General features: G+C 48.9%; 1 protein-coding gene across 1 annotated transcript in view; it reads left to right on the top strand.

Annotated features, from left to right (window-relative positions):
- Window positions 1-21006, top strand: part of LOC149449385 (ephrin type-B receptor 5-like) — a 122424-nt gene that overhangs the window by 78639 nt on the left and 22779 nt on the right. Inside the window, exons 8-11 of the mRNA XM_089693305.1 lie at window positions 847-964; window positions 6354-6409; window positions 10297-10416; window positions 17206-17453. Of these exons, the coding sequence (XP_089549431.1) occupies window positions 847-964; window positions 6354-6409; window positions 10297-10416; window positions 17206-17453 (542 nt within the window). The remainder of the gene's footprint in view (window positions 1-846; window positions 965-6353; window positions 6410-10296; window positions 10417-17205; window positions 17454-21006) is intronic.

Raw genomic sequence — 21006 nt, 5'->3', positions numbered from 1 at the left:
ATCCTTTGGTCTTCTTACCTAGCACTCTAGGCCCCAATCTCAAGCCTCTTTCCAAAATTGGCTTCAATTACTTGGTGATCCAGCTACCAACTCATTGGACATAGAGTCACCATAATTCAGTCAAGGACCAAGCTCCTACCCAGCTTCTCCAGTACCCAACTTAGATTTAAGCTCCTCCATAATGCTTCGGTCTCCTTACCCAGCACTCTAGGCCCCAATCTCAGGCCTCCTTCAAAAACTGGCTTCATATTACTTGGTGATCCAGCTACCAACTCATTGGATATAGAGTCACCATATTTCAGTCAAGGACCAAGCTTCTACCCAGCTTTTCCAGTACCCTACTAAGGCTGACGTTCCTCCATGATGCTTTGGTCTTCTAACTCAGCACTCTAGGGCCCAATCTCAAGCCTCTTTCCAAAATTGGCTTCAAATTACTTGGTGGTCCAGCTACCAATTGCTTAGGGAGAGGTCACCATACCAGTCAAGGACCAAGCTTCTAACCAGCTTCTCCAGTACTCCACTTAGGCTGAAGTTCCTCCATGATGCTTAGGTCTCCTTACCCAGCATTCTAGGCCCCATTCTCAGGCCTTTTTTCAAACAAAGGGTCATGTAGGCTGGAGAATCACAGAAAAATGATCAATCAAACAGGCTTAGGCTGCCTACAGCCAAACATAACCAAATGTAATAAATCACTCCTGCTTAAGGCAGGGTGACTACAGACCTTTCTGTAGTATCAAATATAAGACTCCCCTGCTATTAACCAAGGTTCCTTTTATAACCACTGCTTTGCTACAGAACACTGCAGTGCCCTTTTTTTGCAGTGTAAAACCATTTTTTCCCTGTTAGGTGGTGAACAGGCGGAAGTAAGACAAGACAAGCTACCTCTTATCGTTGGATCCTGCCTGGGTGCTTTGGCTTTCATAGGAATCTCCATCATTCTCATCCTTATCCTTCTATTCAAGAGGTCAGTACGTGACATAAATGCATTTCTCTATATATCAAGTGGTGAGGAGGAGCACTGGATTACTCAATGGGGGTTATTTACTAAACCTGCATGGTGCAAAATCTGGTGCAGCTCTGCATAGAAACCAATCGGCTTCCAGGTTTTATTGTCAAAGCTTAATTGGGCAAGCTGAAGTCAGAAGTTGATTGGCTGCCATGTGTAGATTCTGAGTGTTCCGGTTTTAGTAACTCTCCCCCGATGTATTTTATACAGACATGCGTTTGTATGTCAAAAGTAGACTGGAAGCTCTATTATTGTTCTAGGATATTTGTGGATGGTCCTTAGGGGAACATAAATGCTGTATAAGTCATAGAAGCACTACTTCACATATAAAGGTTCACAATGAGATTGTATTTATAATTGGCAAAAGAAAATCTATGGATTTCATGGTGCAACAGTCAGAGCCGCTATCGCCATCTAGTGACCATAATGCATTTTTTTCTCTTGATTGAAGTGTTTAGAAAAAATACCGCACTATGGCAACTAGATGGCGCTTAGATTCATAGGAGATAACTATATGACACAAAATATGGCAGGTTTCTTTGGAACTGTTACTGAATGAAAGACTGAGAGTAATGAATCATATTAAAACTATGTATAAATAAACCCCATAATGTATTACTTCATCAGTCCCATTATTTCCAATGCATTCACTATATCTGGTCTCCCAGGACCCTGCATTCACTATATCTGCTCTCCCCGGACCCTGCATTCACTATATCCGCTCTACCCGGACCCTGCATTCACTATATCCGCTCTCCCCGGACCCTGCATTCACTATATCCGCTCTCCCCGGACTCTGCATTCACTATATCCGGTCTCCCCGGATCCTGCATTCACTATATCCGGTCTCCCCGGATCCTGCATTCACTATATACGGTCTCCTCAGACCCTGCATTCACTATATCTGGTCTCCTCGGACCCTGCATTCACTATATCCGGTCTCACCGGATACTGCATTCACTATATCTGGTCTCCCCGGACCCCGCATTCACTAAATCTGGTCTCCCCGGACCCCGCATTCACTATATCTGGTCTCCCCGGACCCTGCATTCACTATATCTGGTCTCCCCGGACCCTGCATTCACTATATCTGGTCTCCCCAGACCCTGCATTCACTATATCCGCTCTCCCCGGACCCTGCATTCACTATATCCGCTCTCCCCGGAACCTGCATTCACTATATCCGCTCTCCACGGACCCTGCATTCACTATACCCAGTCTCCTTGGACCCTGCATTCACTATATCCGCTCTCCCCGGAACCTGCATTCACTATATCCGCTCTCCACGGACCCTGCATTCACTATACCCAGTCTCCTCGGACCCTGCATTCACTATATCCGCTCTCCCAGGACCCTGCATGCACTATATCCGCTCTCCCAGGACCCTGCATTCACTATATCTGCTCTCCCCGAACCCTGCATTCACTATATCCGCTCTCCCTGGACCCTGCATTCACTATACCTGGTCTCCTCGGACCCTGCATTCACTATATCTGCTCTCCCTGGACCCTGCATTCACTATATCTGGTTTTCCCGGACCCTGCATTCACTATATCCGGTCTCCTCGGACCCTGCATTCACTATATCCGGTCTCCCCGGACCCTGCATTCACTATATCCGCTCTCCCCGGACCCTGCATTCACTATATCCGCTCTCCCCGGACCCTGCATTCACTATATCTGCTCTCCCCAGGCCCTGCATTCACTATATCTGCTCTCCCCGGACCCTGCAATCACTATATCCGCTCTCCCCAGACCCTGCATTCACTATATCTGGTCTCCCTGGACCCTGCATTCACTATATCTGGTCTCCTCGGACCCTGCATTCACTATATCCGGTCCCCCCGGATCCTGCATTCACTATATCCGGTCTCCCCGGACCCTGCATTCACTATATCCGGTCTCCCCGGACCCTGCATTCACTATATCTGGTTTCCCAGGACCCTGCATTCACTATATCCGCTCTCCCTGGACCCTGCATTCACTATATCCGCTCTCCCCGCACCCTGCATTCACTATATCTGGTCTCACACAGTACACAGAACATGGAAATGCAATTATTTTAGTATATATAAACTGCTAAATACCTTTGCTCATCAGCAGTATATAGCAGTCTTGTAACTTCTATCAATGTCCAGCTGAGCACTGGTTAAAGCTTGTAGGAGGAGTTTTCATTCTACTCTAGGTGGTTGCAGAACCCCTGACTTCTGTCTGGACTATTCTGCCAGGTTCCAGGTTTTGTGAACCACAAGCGTGTATAGCCTATTTTATAGGCATAGAAGGTGAGCGCACATCTTTATTGGTTGGAGGATTCACAGAAAGTCACTAACTGATGATTTATGATCACTTTATCACTATTATTGGACTATTTATTGATTGATGGGACTATTATTCAAAATATATATTTTTTTTGAATCACATTTCCAGTTTTTGATTTTAGATCACTGTCACTTTATTTGGTATATATCATTTTGTGTTTATGGTGTGTAATATCACAGTTTGAATCATATATATATATGTAATATTGTGATATTAGGGAGCGCTACATTTATAGGTATATTTATCAGTTTGCACAGTCTCCTGAGGTTATCTTTAACCCCTTGGCGTCGGCGCCTCCCGGCCCTTTAAGGGTTTCAGAAGCCGGGTGGCGGGGTGGGGTTTTGATTCGCCATCATGGCGGTCACATGATCGGGAAAGGTCCTGATCGAAAGAGGAGATCGGGACCTTTCCGTGAGTATCGAACATGTGTGCTAGGACCACACAGGGTGCGCGCTTTCAGCACATATGTTTTTCTTAATTGCGCGCAAATGTGCGGCCGCTCGGTGTCAAGGCCCAGACGCCGGGAGGCCGCACATTTGCGTGCGGCCGGTGGGAAGAGGTTAAAAAAACGCTTCTAAATGCAAACGTTCATAAACGCGGTATGCAAACGCGGCTAAACAGACATTTTTTAACCTATGTTTTCCAGCAGTCAGTTTCCATCGTTCAGAAGCAGGGGTGGACTGACCATTTGGAAACTCGGCACTGCCCGAGGGTCCGGGGTCAGTAGGGGGCCCAATGAGATGCCCCTGGTACCTTTTTCATAGGCTTTTTTGAGTTTGGGCAAGGACACAGGGGCCCCATGATCCCCTATTGCCCGGGGGCCCCATGAGTTGTGAGTCCGCCCCTGTTCAGAAGTGTCCCATGTACATGGGGCCTTATTACTGGACTTGATTCTTTGTGCCTTCAGCATGTCTGATGGTGGCTGAAATCTACAGGATAAATCACTCTATACTCAGCAAAGCCTACAGCGCCATCTACAGTCCATTTACTAATGGTGCCTCCTGTAAATGACAACATTTGCGCTCTATTAGGCCTCTTTCACATAAACGTTCTGATTGGGTCCGCCTGCCCAATTTTCAGGCAGACCCTATCAGAGCCTCCATTCTCCTCTATGGAGTGGTGGGTGTAAACGGACATGTGTCCGTTTACACCCGCCAACATCCAGTCCAATCTGACCCTCAAAAAAGGTACAGATGGGGATCCAATTCCCCTTCCATCCGTCGGATCGGGTCAGATGGAAACGGACAGGTGGTCCGTTTTCATCCGACCACCAACTGATGAGAGCAAACGGCTCGGTGTCCATTCTGCAGCAGCAGAGCGGACACGGACCTGTCATTTGACTACTCAGTGGAGAGCAGGGGCGGACTGACAACTCATGGGCCCCCGGGCAATAGGGGATCATGGGGCCCCTGTGTCCTTGCCCAAACTCAAAAAAGCCTATGAAAAAGGTACCAGGGGCATCTCATGGGGCCCCCTACTGACCCCGGGCCCTCGGGCAGTGCCCGAGTTTCCAAATGGTCAGTCCGCCCCTGGCGGAGAGATACCCCATTGAGCAAGCGGATCCACAAAACAGGTCTGTCCCATCTGAAAGGACCTTTAGGCTCCATGCACACTAGCATTCTATTTCCCACCGCCCTATAGCAGAAATGCTGCTACAGGGCGGCAGGGCTGCTCAAAGTCACGTAAATATATACGTGATTTTGCATTTCTGGGTGGGGGCGCACGAGCAGCGCCATTAGCGGACCTGTCAATCACTGGGTCCCGGCCGGTGATTCCCGCCGGCACTTAGCGATTGCCGAGTATCACTGACGGGGGGGGGGAGAGGTCTGTATGTAAACAATGCAGATCTTTCCCCTATCAGAAAATGCACAATGTTTTGTATGGCTTTACATAGCAGAGCCATACAAAGCAGTGTGCTTACAGTAAAACACACACACAGCACATAGTAAAACAGCACACAGTTAACCCTTCGATCACCCCAGATGTTAACCCCTTCCTGCCCAGTGACATTAGTACAGTGTCAGTGCTTTTTATTAGCACTGATCACTGTATTGGTGTCACTGGGGATGTCAGTGACAGTTAGTTAGTCGGATGGACATTCTGATACTGGGAGGCGGTATATATACTGGGATTTTAAATTTTTTTTATTTTTACTAGTAATGGCGGTGATCAGCGACTTATAGCAAAACTGCAGCGGGCATTCTGACACTGGGGGGGGGGGGGGACTGACTTGGTGTCACTAACATCCCCAGTGCAGGGGCAGACTGACAATTTGGAAACTCGGGGTCCGGGGTCAGTAGGGGGCCCCATGAGATGCCCCTGGTACTTTTTTCATAGGCATTTTTGAGTTTGGGCAAGGACACAGGGGCCCCATGATCCCCTATTGCCCGGGGGCCCCATGAGTTGTCAGTCCGCCCTGCCCCAGTGACACCAATACAGTGATCAGTGCTAATAAAAAGCACGGACACTGTACTAATAACACAGAGCAGGAAAGGGTTAACATCTGGGGCAATGAAAGGGTTAACTGTGCTGTGTGTGCTTTCCACTGTAAGCGCATTGCTTTGTATGGCTCTGCTATGCACAGTCATGCAAAGCAGTGTGCAGGAGCTGACAGGGGAGAGGATTGTTTTGTTTACTAACAGTTCTCTCCCCCGTCGGAGCTGCTTGGCAATCACCGGGCGCCGGCGAGTAATCACCGTCTGTGATTGACAGCCATGGCTGCGAATGGCGGTGTGGGTAAGGCACGCATGCACCCCCTACCTAGAAGTGTAAAATCATATATATATAAGTGACTTTGCGCACCGCTGCTGCCCTGTAGCAGTATTTCTGCAATGGGGCGGCGCTAAAGCATGGAGACTTGGACGGGTGGGGCAGTTTGCTTTGGATATTAAAAATCAATTAAATGGAATTATTGGTGTGTGGCGCTCAGGCGCAGTGCAGTTCCGCTTTTACTTATATTTGCAGCTTTGCTACTTTTCTCTGCCACTCCTGTCCGGTAACAGAATTGTAGTTTTTTTGTATACTTTCAGTAAAAGAAGAGAAACTCCATACACTGACAGACTGCAGCACTATATCAGTTCAAGAGGTGAGTCCTACATTAGACTGTTCCCTTTTGGAAGTGTTCTACAAACGTCTGATAGGATCTGCCTTTGTGACAAAAATATTTCCTGTATTACTTTTTTCCCATTTCATTGCAACTTGTATTGACTTTTGTTAAATGAAGTTGCAAGTTGCAGTGAAATCGGAGGTACAGATCGCACTGATCTGTGAAGTCGCAAGTTTTCAAAGTCGCATTCAGTGTGAACCGGGGCTAAATTGCACTGAAGTGGTGAAATTATAAATGCAGGAACTATTTTTCAAATCGCGCTACTTGAAATTGCACCTTTTAACCCCCCGGCGGTATTCCTGAGTGTAGCTCGGGGTAAAGTTTCAGCACCACAAGCAGTAACCCCCCCGAGCTACACTCAGGAATACACTGCAGCGTTGCTCCAGGATCTCTTCTGCACTTACCTTGTCCTGCGCTCCCGCAATGTCCCTCCTGCAGTGTCCCCGGCAATGTCCTCCGGCCGATGCCGGCATCTGTCTTCTGGGTTCCGTTCCTGCGACGTCGGGACATACGGGGGACGGAACGGCGGGAAATTTGAAAATGTGAAAAAGTGACATTCACTAAATACACTAAAATCACATAGTATAACATTCCTGTTTCAAACCATTTCACATACATTTTGTCCCGAGTGCTTTGTCCGGCGCCCTGCCTGCATTTTTACTGTTCTTTCTGCCTGGAAACTGAGAAACGTTCATGGCGTCCAAAAAGCGTCCCTTTAGGTCAAAAGCGGTTTTAGACTGGCTAGAGAACAGCGATAGTAAATCAGAACCACTTGCAGAATTGAGTGATAATGATTCGTGGGGGAAATTCCTCATCAGACACTGAAAGCAATTCTGCGACTTTGCTCAGTGATGTGCGAACTTGGCGCTATATTTCAAATTTCAGTGTTTTTGGTTTGATTATATTATTGAATTAAATTTATTATTATATTATTATTATTTTTTATGATTATTTATTATAATTTATGATTTCGTGTTTCAAATTTTATCATACCCGGGATGTTTACTAGACTCTTGTTCAGACAGATTTCAGTGAGTTATTCCTAAGAATTACAGCCTACAATAAAAAAATACATATTTCCATGCAAAAAAATGTACCGCTTTGAGCACAGAAATATGGACATAATCAGAACACTAGGGAGGCTACGACAGTGCCATTGACATACATTAGATGCGATTTCAGGCACGATTTGTAAATCACGTCATACCTGAAGTGGAATCGGAGGTACAAATCACACTGATGTGTGGCTTTGTTACTTAAAAGAGATAGTTACTACTTAAAGTGGTGCAATTTCAAAGTCGCATTCAGTGTGTACCGGGGCTCACACTGATCCTAGCAAGAGTGCTGCAAAAATTCATGTGTTTTTACTGCTGTTTTTACAGGACATGTGACTCAAAAATGCACCAAAAATACACCACAGGATGCGTTTTTAATGCATTTTTGCCACGGTTTCCATTTATTTAAATGGCAAGTTGTGTTTTTTTTACTGCACCGAAAATGCAGCAAGCAGGATTTTAAAAAAACGCACCGGACCTGCACCGGATCAGTGTGGAGAGTTCCATAGGAATACATGGTCACGTTTTCCTTCCGATTTTTTAAATGAAAAAGCGGAAGAAAAATGGATCAGTGTGACAACAGCCTTAAGGGCCAGTTCACACTATAGAAACGCAGTCCAGATGCATTCTGGATACCTTTTTGCTTGTGCATTTTTGATGCTTTTTCTTGATTATTATTTTTATTATTCTTGATGCGTTCTGGTGCGTTTTTGATGATTTCCAGTTCATTTTTTCTCCATCTCTTTTTCTTCAATATAAATAGGGACATGTGCATTCCAGTGCGTTTTTGGTGCTTCGGATGCATTTTTGATGCATTTTGCTGAGTTCCAGTACAGTTCTGTGCAGGAAAAATGAAGCCTGTTCTACCTTTTTTTTCTGCAACTGGAATACACTGGAACTGCAAGCACTGATGTGAACTATGACATTGACCACCATATCACTTACTTTCTGTGCGTTTTGAATGCAGAAAAAAGCAACTGAGCCCCGTTTCACACTGTGGTATCTGTGCAGTGTGATTTGAGCCATATATTTTGTATGGCTCAAACCGCATTGCATCTGCACCAAAAAGGTGCAGGACCCTTCTTTTCCCGCACCTAATTGTTCACACCCATGCAATGCGCATTCTGGTAATCGCACTGCGTTTTGCAGTTTCGGAGTGTCGTTATTTAAAATTGACACCTGTACAAGATCGCATGGGCGCCATACGATTGCAATGCGGTGCGGGAAATGCACAGGATTCACTGCGTTTCCCGCACTGCATTAGTGTGAAACGGGGCTCAGTGTGCTTTTTTTCTGCATTCAAAATGTACAGAAACTAGGTTATGTGGCTGTCATTATCATAGTTCACATCGCTGCAGTTCCAGTGCTTTCCGGTTGCAGAAAATAAAGTAGAACAGGCTGCATTTTTCCTGCGAAACCGCACTGGAGCGCGGTAAAACGCATCGGAACGCACTGGAATGCGCCAAACACGCACTGGAACGCACATGTTCCTATTTAAATTGAAGAACAAGAGAGGGAGAAAAAGTGAACCAGAAAGCATTAGAGACGCAGCTGTACACATCAAAAATGCACTGAAATGTGCCAAAAACATATAAAAAAGGTGCATGCGGAAACGCATCTGGAATGCATCTGGACTGCATTTCTATGTTGTGAACCGGCCCTAAAAAAAAAGACTAAGGCTAGGTTCGCACTATTGTGAGTGGCTGTGGGTGCAGGAATTGCACATGTTCCCGCAACCACCCGCAGCCCAAATGCGTTTCTCTTCATTCATTCTTAGGCTCGGTTCACACCAGGGGCGGACTGACCATTTGGAAACTCAAGCACTGCCCAAGGGCCCGGGGTCAGTAGGGGGCCCCATGAGATGCCCCTGGTACCTTTTTCATAGGCTTTTTTGAGTTTGGGCAAGGACACAGGGGCCCCATGATCCCCTATTGCCCGGGGGCCCCATGATTTGTCAGTCCGCCCTTGGTTCACACTATTGCGGCTTTGCTGGCTGCTTTTCCACGGTCACGGCACACCACTTACATGGATGGGCTGCTGTACCTGTGTTTCTTACAGGAATAAGGGGCAGCACAGTGGCTAAATGGTTAGCACTTCTGCCTGGCAGTACTCAGGTCATTGGTTCAAATCCCAACCACGGCACCACCTGCCTGGAATTTGTATGTTCTCCCTGTGCCTGTGTGGGTTTCCTCCAGGTACCCTGGTTTCCTCCCACACTCCAAAGACATGTTGGTAGGTGAATTAGATCCTGTCTAAATTGTCCCTAGTATGTGTATGTATGAATGTAAGTTAGGGACCTTAGATTGTATGCCCCTTGAGGGTTAGGGACTGATGTGAATGTACTATAGATATGTAAAGCGCTGTGCAAGGGTGGACTGACAACTCATGGGGCCTCCAGGCAATAGGGGATCATGGGGCCCCTGTGTCCTTGCCCACACTCAAAGCACACCCAAAAAAGCCTATAAAAAAGGTACCAGGGGCATTTCATGGGGCCCCCTACTGACCCCAGGGCCCTTGGGCAGTGCTCAAATGGTCAGTCTGCCCCTGGCTCTATATAAGTACCTGAAATAAATGAGGTTCCTACAGCATTTTGAGAACGCAGCGGTTGTGATTCCCCTGCTGTTCCCGCACCCTCAAACGTGCTGCGTTTTTAGATGCCATTAGGAATGAATGACAGCCGACATGTTGTTAAAGAGCAGCACGTTTTGGCATGCGGGTGGTTGTGTGTGCGGGAACATACGTGAAATTGTGCAGACATTTTATATACTGTTTTTTGTATGTTTAATTAAAAAAATGTAATTTTGTCCTCAGGTTTAGGAGTGAAGTATTACATTGACCCTTCAACGTATGAGGACCCCACCGAGGCTGTGCGAGAGTTCGCTCGAGAAATCGATGTATCCTTCGTAAAGATAGAAGAGGTGACGGGAACAGGTATGAGGCATGCTAATGTGGCCTCTCAATATTTGTCATTTTAGCACACCCTAAAGGATAAGTTCACTTTAATCACTTGATAACCGCGCCGAATGATGGCTACAGCGCCGTTACCCAGTTCTGGGAGGGTGTCATATGACCTCCCGCCCTCTCCGCTGCTGCCGAAAAGTGTAGGAGGTAGGTGGAGATATGTCTGTGAGTGTGCAGAGGACAGATTTCTACTGATGCTTCGCTGTTCTCATGCACTCTGCTGGAAGGACGGTGACCAGGGGCCACCCATTGGCAGCCCATGCCAACTTTACACAGCTAACATTACCAACGTCATCAACACGTCCCCTGTGTGTAAGCCGTGTAGCGGGGGGGGAGGTTCTTCTGTAAGCCGTGTACCGGGGTGGGTTCTTCTGGAAGCCGTGTACCGGGGTGGGTTCTTCTGTAAGCCGTGTACCGGGGTGGGTTCTTCTGTAAGCCGTGTACCGGAGTGGGTTCTTCTGGAAGCCGTGTACCGGGGTGGGTTCTTCTGTAAGCCGTGTACCGGGGTGGGTTCTTCTGTAAGCCGTGTACCGGGGTGGGTTCTTCTGTAAGCCGTGTACCGGGGTGGGTTCTTCTGTAGGCCGTGTACCGGGGTGGGTTCTTCTGTAGGCCGTGTACCGGGGTGGGTTCTTCTGTAGGCCGTGTACCGGGGTGGGTTCTTCTGTAGGCCGTGTACCGGGGTGGGTTCTTCTGTAAGCCGTGTACCGGGGTGGGTTCTTCTGGAAGCCGTGTACCGGGGTGGGTTCTTCTGTAAGCCGTGTACCGGGGTGGGTTCTTCTGTAAGCCGTGTACCGGGGTGGGTTCTTCTGTAGGCCGTGTACCGGGGTGGGTTCTTCTGTAGGCCGTGTACCGGGGTGGGTTCTTCTGTAGGCCGTGTACCGGGGTGGGTTCTTCTGTAGGCCGTGTACCGGGGTGGGTTCTTCTGTAGGCCGTGTACCGGGGTGGGTTCTTCTGTAGGCCGTGTACCGGGGTGGGTTCTTCTGTAAGCCGTGTACCGGGGTGGGTTCTTCTGTAAGCCGTGTACCGGGGTGGGTTCTTCTGGAAGCCGTGTACCGGGGTGGGTTCTTCTGGAAGCCGTGTACCGGGGTGGGTTCTTCTGGAAGCCGTGTACCGGGGTGGGTTCTTCTGGAAGCCGTGTACCGGGGTGGGTTCTTCTGGAAGCCGTGTACCGGGGTGGGTTCTTCTGGAAGCCGTGTACCAAGGTGGGCTCCCCAGGATACAGTGAAGTCATGGACGAGGAAAGCAACCCCAACACCAGCTTTTGTCACAACAGAATTTTACTTAGATGTGGCAAATAAACACAACCGCAAATGCTGGAAACATACAATAAATTTACATACACCCAGCCCAAAGGCTGAGACCCTTGTGCTGCACAGCGCGGCGCCTCCTGATGGATGAAGGTAGAAGGTGTAGTAATTTACCTACTGGGGGGCACAACTAAGCTGCCACACCTTACCTGTTATTACCCTAAAAGAGCAGGAATCAGTGTATGGGTGTACGGTATGGGCTAGCCTGCGGTGCAGCACAACAGCTTACAATCTTACACAAATCTACAGTATTCCCCCTCCCATAACTGGTCCTGTAGCACGTGCCTGAGTATTCCTTCTGAGCAAAACGCCAGTCTGGCTTGAGTTTGTAGGATTTTATCAGCTCTCCAATGTGAAATGTCACTTTAAGTTGTGGAGTCCTTCCAATAATCAGTAACACTTGTGGCCTGACACAAACAGAGACCCTAACTAACTAACTATAGGCTTGGACGTAGTCTCAAGGCGCCAACACTGAAATGAGGTGCGTGCACCATCTTACCGACCCGGGTCTGCTTTGCATCCGCTGGTGACTCTGAACAGAACAAATGTCTCTCCAACAAGCAGCAATCTCATCAGCCTTCCTGGCAGCAATCTTCCTTTCTCTGAACAGGATCAGCGTCTTGAACACCATCAGCTTCACTCAGCTGCATTTCTGATTACGGAGGGATGTTCTCACACCTGGATGGCATCGGATTCTCAGCTCACACACAGCCCCATTCTCCAAAGCATGGCTGCTGTCTCTTCTTCCTGTTTACTCAACTCCTGTGTGTAAACCCCACCTCTTCATGAATATAGAAGTATCTATGCAGTCTGAGGCTGTGTTAGAAAAACAGTGACATCTTGTGGCTAAACAGCAGAATGTCAGTCAAAACATTTGATTTACTCCAGTGTTCAAACAATGAGAGCTGTTTCCCCATCTTACATGTACATGAGGGCTAAAAGAAAAATTGGCAGATTCTCTTCTCTTTGCTCATCCCCGTATGTAAAATCCCCCGCTCAGTAATTAGAATTAATCTCGTTCCTTAAAGTCGATCTTCGGCGGAGGAGACGGCCCGTCATGTGGAAATAATTTCCTGTTATGTTAAAACGTGTTAAAAATTTGTCCTGACATCTTCCTTGTAATGAGATGAAGATACGATTAGATGAATATTTCTAAGGACCTGAAGGCATTTTATGAGAAATACAGGATGAGTTTTCTGTTTCATTGGACTAACTGGCAAAGAAGAAACACAAATGTTTTATTCCTGAACAGAGGCATTAAATACCCGGATAATAGGCAATAACCCTTCCATCCCCCTGAAAGTATTCCGATAGAAAATGGCGTTGTGAATCTTTGTTTCAATATTGAATATGTTACTTATGATTGCATATGGTTTATTATATATATATGGATTTTAAAGTGATTGTCATCCATTAATCCTCTTCTGGTATGCTTATAAAGTCATAAATGATATATAGTAGTTTATTATTTTAGTAGAATATTATATTTTAAAAATAAAAATATATATTATTTTTTTTTCATCATATATGTATGGTTTGTATTTGTGTATAGATATATACAAACCATACATATATGATGTAAAAAAAAAATAATAGTAATAATAAAAAAAAAATATATATATATAATAAATTTTTGTTATTACTATTATTTTTTTTTTCATCATATATGTATGGTCTGTATATATGTATACACATGTACAAACCATACATATGATAAAAAAAAGTATATATATTTTTTTTCTATCATATGTATTTTTTGTACATGTGTATACATATATACAAACCATACATATAATGTAAAAAAAAAAATAATATATATATTTATATATATATATATATATATATATAATAAAATAAAATTTATTATTACTATTATTTTTTTTTTCATCATATATGTATGGTTTTTTTTTGTATTTAATGCCTGACAAACATGTTATACTTACCTGCTCTGTGTAATGGTTATGCACAGAGCAGTCACAATCCTCCTCTTCTTGGGTTCCCTGCCGGTGCTCCTGGCTTCTCCCCCCTGCTGAGTCCCCCTAAGCAAGTTGCTTGCTATTGGGTCCCTTGTGCGTACTGAGCCCTGCTCTTTGTCCATAAAACACACAGAGTGTGGTGCAGCTCTACCCCCCCCCCCCCCCCTGCTCCCTCCTCACTGGCTGTGATTGTCAGCAAAGGGGACCAATGGCTTCCACTTCTGTGTCTGACCCAGTGAGGAGGGAGAGAGCCGGGAGCGCTAGAGAAGGCTGGATCGAGATCAAGCTCAGGTAAGTATTATGGGGCTGGGGACTGCACATGTGTGACGGGAGTCACTTTGGGTGGGGGGCCCTTGAAACACAGCTCACTTTGGAGAGGTGGGGAGACCTCTGTCTCAGCTCCCCATATCCCTCTTATGTGTAAGTCACCCTGTGCCTGTTAGGGGTACAGGGTGATCTGCCCTAATATTGGGGTGGGGGGTTGGTGATTGTTTGATGCTATGTGGTTACATCCCATCGTTCTGTGTCTTGCTTGGGAGCAAACTATTATGGGATGTATGTGTTTGTGTATTGGCTTGGTGGGGGGTGTCTCCAGCAGCCCTCCCTCCTGATGGGACTGTCTGTTGGTGTGTCTCTTGTTACTAAATGCAGATTATCCCGCCCTGTGTCATTATGCAGGGAGGGGGACTGTCCCCTAAGTGTATATATCTTGTATCTGTGGTCAGATAAAAGTAGTCTACCTCCTGGTTTACTTCAAGACTGGTGTCGTCCAGTCTTGTATGGTCGGTTGTGGTGTCTGTGGTCGCTGTTCGGACGGGGAAGCGGTATTCTAACGGAAGTAATCAGCCTAGGCTGGGTCGGTTCCGTTACAACACTGAAGGTTTTTTATCTTCATGCATAGAATGAAACCTTCAGCCTGTACAACCACTTTAAGGGGTTAACCACTTGCTGTCCGGCCGCTGTATATAAATGGCCGGATGGTGGCAGTCCAGAGGCGGGTTGCTGTTCATAAACAGCGCCCGCCATTTTGGACTGTGTGCGCTCCCTGGGAGCGCACAGCATCGTGATCTGGTGCCCACTGTGTCCTCCAGATGCAGTGGAACACCAATAGCTGTACGGGACCTCTGTGTGAGCCAGAGAGGAGAAATGATTGCTTTTACAGCCGTTCTGGGTGTAAAAGCAATTAGTGTAAAAAAAAATTAAAAATCTTCATTACCCCCCCCCCAAGTGTCACCATGATGAAACTGTACTGCTAGGGTGACAGTATGTAAAAAAAAAATAAATAAACATAAATAATAATATTAAAAAATGAAATAAAAGTGTAAAAAAAGTTTTAAAAATTATAATTTTTGGTTATAAACTAATTTGGGTTGTTTTTTTTTTACTAAAAAGATAACTGAATACATTTTGGCCAAGATTTATGATGAAATATTATTTATTTGCAAACTTTTATAAGAAAAACACATTTTTTTTCACAATTTTTGGACTTTTTCATTTACATAGCAAAAAAAATAAAAATCCCAGTGGTGAATAAATACCACCAAAATAAAGCTTTATCTGTCTCAAAAAAATGCTAAAAAACTCATATGGGTACAGTGTTGCATGACCGCGCAATTGTCATTCAGAGTGTGATATCGCTGAAAGCTGAAAATTGGCCTGGACTGGAAGGGGGTGAAAGTGTCCGGACTGGAAGGGGGGGAAGTGTCCGGACTGGAAGGGGGGAAAGTGTCTGGACTGGAAGGGGGTGAAAGTGTCCGGACTGGAATGGGGGGAAAGTGTCTGGACTGGAAGGGGGTGAAAGTGTCCGGACTGGAAGGGGTTGAAAGTGTCCGGACTGGAAGGGGGGGAAAGTGTCCGGACTGGAAGGGGTTGAAAGTGTCCGGACTGGAAGGGGGGGAAAGTGTCCGGACTGGAAGGGGGGAAAGTGTCCGGACTGGAATGGGGTGAAAGTGTCCGGACTGGAATGGGGGGAAAGTGTCCGGACTGGAAGGGGGGGAAAGTGTCCGGACTGGAAGGGGGGGAAAGTGTCCGGACTGGAAGGGGAGGAAAGTGTCCGGACTGGAATGGGGGGAAAGTGTCCGGACTGGAAGGGGGTGAAAGTGTCCGGACTGGAATGGGAGGAAAGTGTCCGGACTGGAAGGGGGGAAAGTGTCCGGACTGGAATGGGAGGAACGTGTCCGGACTGGAAGGGGAGGAAAGTGTCCGGACTGGAAGGGGGGGAAAGTGTCCGGACTGGAAGGGGGTAAAAGTGTCCGGACTGGAAGGGGGTGAAAGTGTCTGGACTGGAAGGGGGTGAAAGTGTCCGGCCTAGAAGGGGGGGAAAGTGTCCGGCCTGGAAGGGGGTGAAAGTGTCTGGACTGGAAGGGGTTAACTTATGGGTGTATTTTTAAAAATCTGAAACTGCATCTACAATTTGTTCTGTGCAAATATGGGCAAAATCAAACGTTCTAGGACTATTTTCAGGCGTGAATGTTATATATTCATACAGAGTGAAGCAGGAAAATACCACATTATGACCACTAGATGGAGCGGATGAACATAGTAAAGAGGTATTTGTTTCCTAGTAGCAGCAGCTCCATCTAGTAGCCATATTGTGGTATTTTCCTAAATCAGCATAAGGGACATTACTTGTCTTTTCTGAGATTTGTCCCTTGTGTTGTTGTATCCTCGTTTCACAGAAATCCTCCCCCCCCCCCCCCCCCCCGTTGTAATCCTCTGGTGCAGCAGGGGTTAATAGAAGATGCAGACCTAGGAATAGAGGCTTTATCTCACCCAAAGCTCACCAGAGGCTCCGGGCTGTAGGACCCAGAACAGAACTGATTACGATTCTGAAATAACAAAATGTGTGTTGTCTCCACGTCAGCCATACACCCTATAACCTCCTACTATAAATCATTCATTGGACGAACGTCACACACATTCATGCCAGGCTGGACGAATTGTATGTTCTCTACTAAGGCTTCACGCCTAGAGCAAGCAATAGGCTCCATCCAGGGGTGGACTGACCATTTGGAAACTCAGGCACTGCCTGAGGGCCCGGGGTCAGTAGGGGGCCCCATGAGATGCCCCTGGTACCTTTTTCATAGGTTTTTTTGAGTTTGGGCAAGGATACAGGAGCCCCATGATCCCCTATTGCCCGGGGGCCCCATGAGTTGTCAGTCCGCCCCTGGCTGTATCATATGGTCTCATGTCAACCATCGGTCTTGGGTTAGAAGCAGGGGCGGGCTGACAACTCATGGGGTCCCCGGGCAATAGGGGATCATGGGGCTCCTGTATCCTTGCCCAAACTCAAAAAAGCCTATGAAAAAGGTACCAGGGGCATCTCAAGGGGCCCCCTACTGACCCCGGGCCCTCGGGCAGTGTCCAAATTTCCGAATGGTCAGTCCGCCCCGGTTAGAAGTCCTATGTGACAATTTAAGAGAAAATTGCTGCAAAAAACTTCATTTTTATCTATTTCTTTTTTCTTTCTCCTCCAGGAGAGTACGGCGATGTGTGTCGCGGCCGCCTTTGTCTTCCAGGAAAACGGGAGATAGCCGCGTGTATCCGCACATTGCGCTCAGGGAGTGGAGACAAGGAACGCGGGGAATTCCTCAGTGAAGCAAGCATTATGGGACAGTTTGACCACCCCAATGTTGTGCGCCTTGAAGGGGCTGTGACCCGCAGTCGCCCCATAATGATCCTTACAGAGTACATGGAGAACGGGGCGCTGGATGCATATCTCCGGGTCAGTGTGCAGGACGGGTCAGTGTGCGGGACGGGTCAGTGTGCGGGACGGGTCAGTGTGCGGGACGGGTCAGTGTGCGGGACGGGTCAGTGTGCGGGACGGGGCAGAGTGCGGGACGGGTCAGTGTGCGGGACGGGTCAGTGTGCGGGACGGGTCAGTGTGCGGGACGGGTCAGTGTGCGGGACGGGGCAGTGTGCGGGACGGGGCAGTGTGCAGGACGGGTCAGTGTGCAGGACGGGGCAGTGTGCAGGACGGGTCAGTGTGCAGGAGGGGTCAGTGTGCAGGACGGGTCAGTGTGCAGGAGGGGTCAGTGTGCAGGACGGGGCAGTGTGCAGGACGGGTCAGTGTGCAGGACGGGGCAGTGTGCAGGACGGGTCAGTGTGAAGGAGGGGTCAGTGTGCAGGACGGAGCAGTGTGCAGGAGGGGTCAGTGTGCGGGACGGGTCAGTGTGCGGGACGGGTCAGTGTGCGGGACGGAGCAGTGTGCGGGAGGGGTCAGTGTGCAGGACGGGGCAGTGTGCAGGTGGGGTCAGTGTGCAGGACGGGTCAGTGTGCAGGACGGAGCAGTGTGCAGGAGGGGTCAGTGTGCTTGTTGTATACCTGTATAGGAGGTCTGCTGGGGAAATATGACCCTCACCTCCCGGCCCGACAGATTGATAGACAGATAGATAGATTGATGGATGGACAAATGAACGGATGAATGGATAGACGGATGGATGGATGGATAGATGGACGGACGGACGCATGGATGGATGGGTGGATGGACGGACGGATGGATGGATGGATGCAGGGACTGATGGATGGATGCAGGGACGGATGGATGGACGGACGGACGGATAGATGGATGCAGGGACGGATGGACGGACGGTTGGATGGATGGACGGACGGATGGATGGATAGATGGACGGATGGATGGACGAACGGATGGATAGATGGATGGACGGATGGATGCACGAACGGACGGTCGGATGGATGGACGGTCGGATGGATGGATGGATGGACGGACAGATGGATGGATAGATGGATGCACGGATGGATGGACGGACGGTCGGATGGATGGATGGACGGACGGTCGGATGGACGGACGGACGGATGGGCGGTCGGATGGATGGATGGACGGACGGACGCACGGATGGATGGACGGTCGGATGGACGATTGGACGGATGGTCAGACGGATGGACGGACGGATGGATGGTCGGACGGATGGATGGTCGGACGGATGGATGGACGGATGGATGGACAGATGGATGCACGAATGGACGAATGGATGGGTGGACGGATGGATGGACGGACGGATGAATGGATGGACAGAGGAATGGATGAATGTATAGACGTATGGATAGACGTATGGATGGATGGATGGACGGACGGACGGATGGTCGGACGGATGGACAGAGGGATGGATGGATAGATGCACGGATGGACGGACGGATGAATGGCTGGACAGAGGAATGGATGAATGTATAGACGGATGGATGGATGGACAGAGGAATGGACGGATGAATAGACGGACGGATAGATGGACGCACAGAGGGACGGATGGATGGACGGACGGATAGACGGATGGACGGACGGACAAATGGATGGGTGGATGGATGAACGGATGGATGGATGCACGGACGGACGGATGCACGGACAGACGGACGGGCGGATGGATGCAGGGATGGACAGATGGATGGACGGATGGATGGACGGACGGTCGGATGGATGGACGGACGGATGGACGGTCGGATGGATGGACAGACGGGTGGATGGACGGACGCACGGATGGACGGACGCACGGATGGACGGTCGGATGGATGGACGGACGGATGGACGGTCGGATGGATGGGTGGATGGATGGACGGACGGACGAATGGATGGATGGACGGTCGGACGGACGGTTTGACAGACGGATGGTCAGACGGATGGACGGACGGATAGACGGACGGATGGATGGATGGATGGACGGATGGATGGTCGGACGGATGGATGGACGGACGGATGCATGGATGGACGAATGGATGGGTGGACGGATGGATGGACGGACGGATGAATGGATGGACAGAGGAATGGATGAATGTATAGACGGATGGATGGATGGATGGACGGACAGAGGAATGGACGGATGAATAGACGGACGGATAGATGGATGGATAGACAGATGGACGCACAGACGGACGGACGGATGGATGGACGGACGGATAGACGGATGGACGGACGGACAAATGGATAGGTGGATGGATGGACGGACGGATGGATGGATGCACGGACAGACGGACGAAAGGACGGGCGGATGGATGGATGGATGGATGCAGGGATGGACGGATGGATGGATGCAGGGATGGACGGATGGATGCACGGATGGACGGATGGATGGACGGACGGACGGACGGTCGGATGGATGGACGGACGGGTGGATGGATGGACGGACGCACGGATGGACGGACGCACGGATGGACGGACGGACGGACGGATGGACGGTCGGATGGATGGGTGGATGGATGGACGGACGCACGGATGGATGGACGGTCGGACGGACGGTTGGACGGACGGATGGATGGACGGACGGATGGTCGGACGGATGGATGGATGCATGGATGGACGGATGGATGCACGGATGGACGAATGGATGGGTGGACGGATGGATGGACGGATGGATGGACGGACGGATGAATGGATGGACAGAGGAATGGATGAATGTATAGACTGATGGATGGACAGATGGATGGATAGACGTATGGATGGATGGACGGATGAATGGATGGACGGATGGATGGACGGACGGACGGATGGACGGAGGGATGGATAGATGCATGGATGGACGGACGGATGAATGAATGGACAGAGGAATGGATGAATGTATAGACGGATGGATGGATGGACAGAGGAATGGACGGATGAATAGACGGATGGATAGATGGATGGATAGACGGATGGATGGACGGACAAATGGATGGGTGGATGGATGGACGGACGGATGGATGCACGGACGACCGGATGGATGGATGGACGGATGGTCGGATGGATGGATGCAGGGATGGACGGATGGATGGACTGAAGGATGGATGGACGGTCGGATGGATGGACGGGCGGATGGATGGACGGACGGACGGATGGATGCAGGGATGGACGGATGGATGCACGGATGAAAGGATGGTTGGATGGATGGACGGACGGATGGACGGTCGGATGGATGGACGGACGGGTGGATGGATGGACGGACGCACGGATGGACGGACGCACGGATGGACGGACGCACAGATGGACGGACGCACGGATGGACGGACGGATGGATGCAGGGACGGATGGATGGACGGATAGATGGACGGACGGACGGTCGGATGGATGGATGGACAGACGGATGGTCGGACGGACGGATGGATGGATAGATAGATGGACGGATGGATGCACGGATGGACGGGTGGATGGACGGATGGATGGACGGTCGGATGGATGAATAGACGGACGGATAGACGGATGGACGCACAGATGGACGGACGGATGGATGCACGGACGGATGAACAGATAGACGGATGGATGCACGGACGGATGGACAAATGGATGGGTGGAT

Source organism: Staurois parvus, unplaced genomic scaffold (assembly GCF_062004578.1).
Source record: "Staurois parvus isolate SC_StPar_1 unplaced genomic scaffold, SC_StPar_1.0 ptg000621l, whole genome shotgun sequence".
Classification (NCBI taxonomy): Eukaryota; Metazoa; Chordata; class Amphibia; order Anura; family Ranidae; genus Staurois; species Staurois parvus.
Note: the sequence above shows the minus strand (reverse complement) of the source record. Positions and strands in the feature narration are given on the sequence as shown.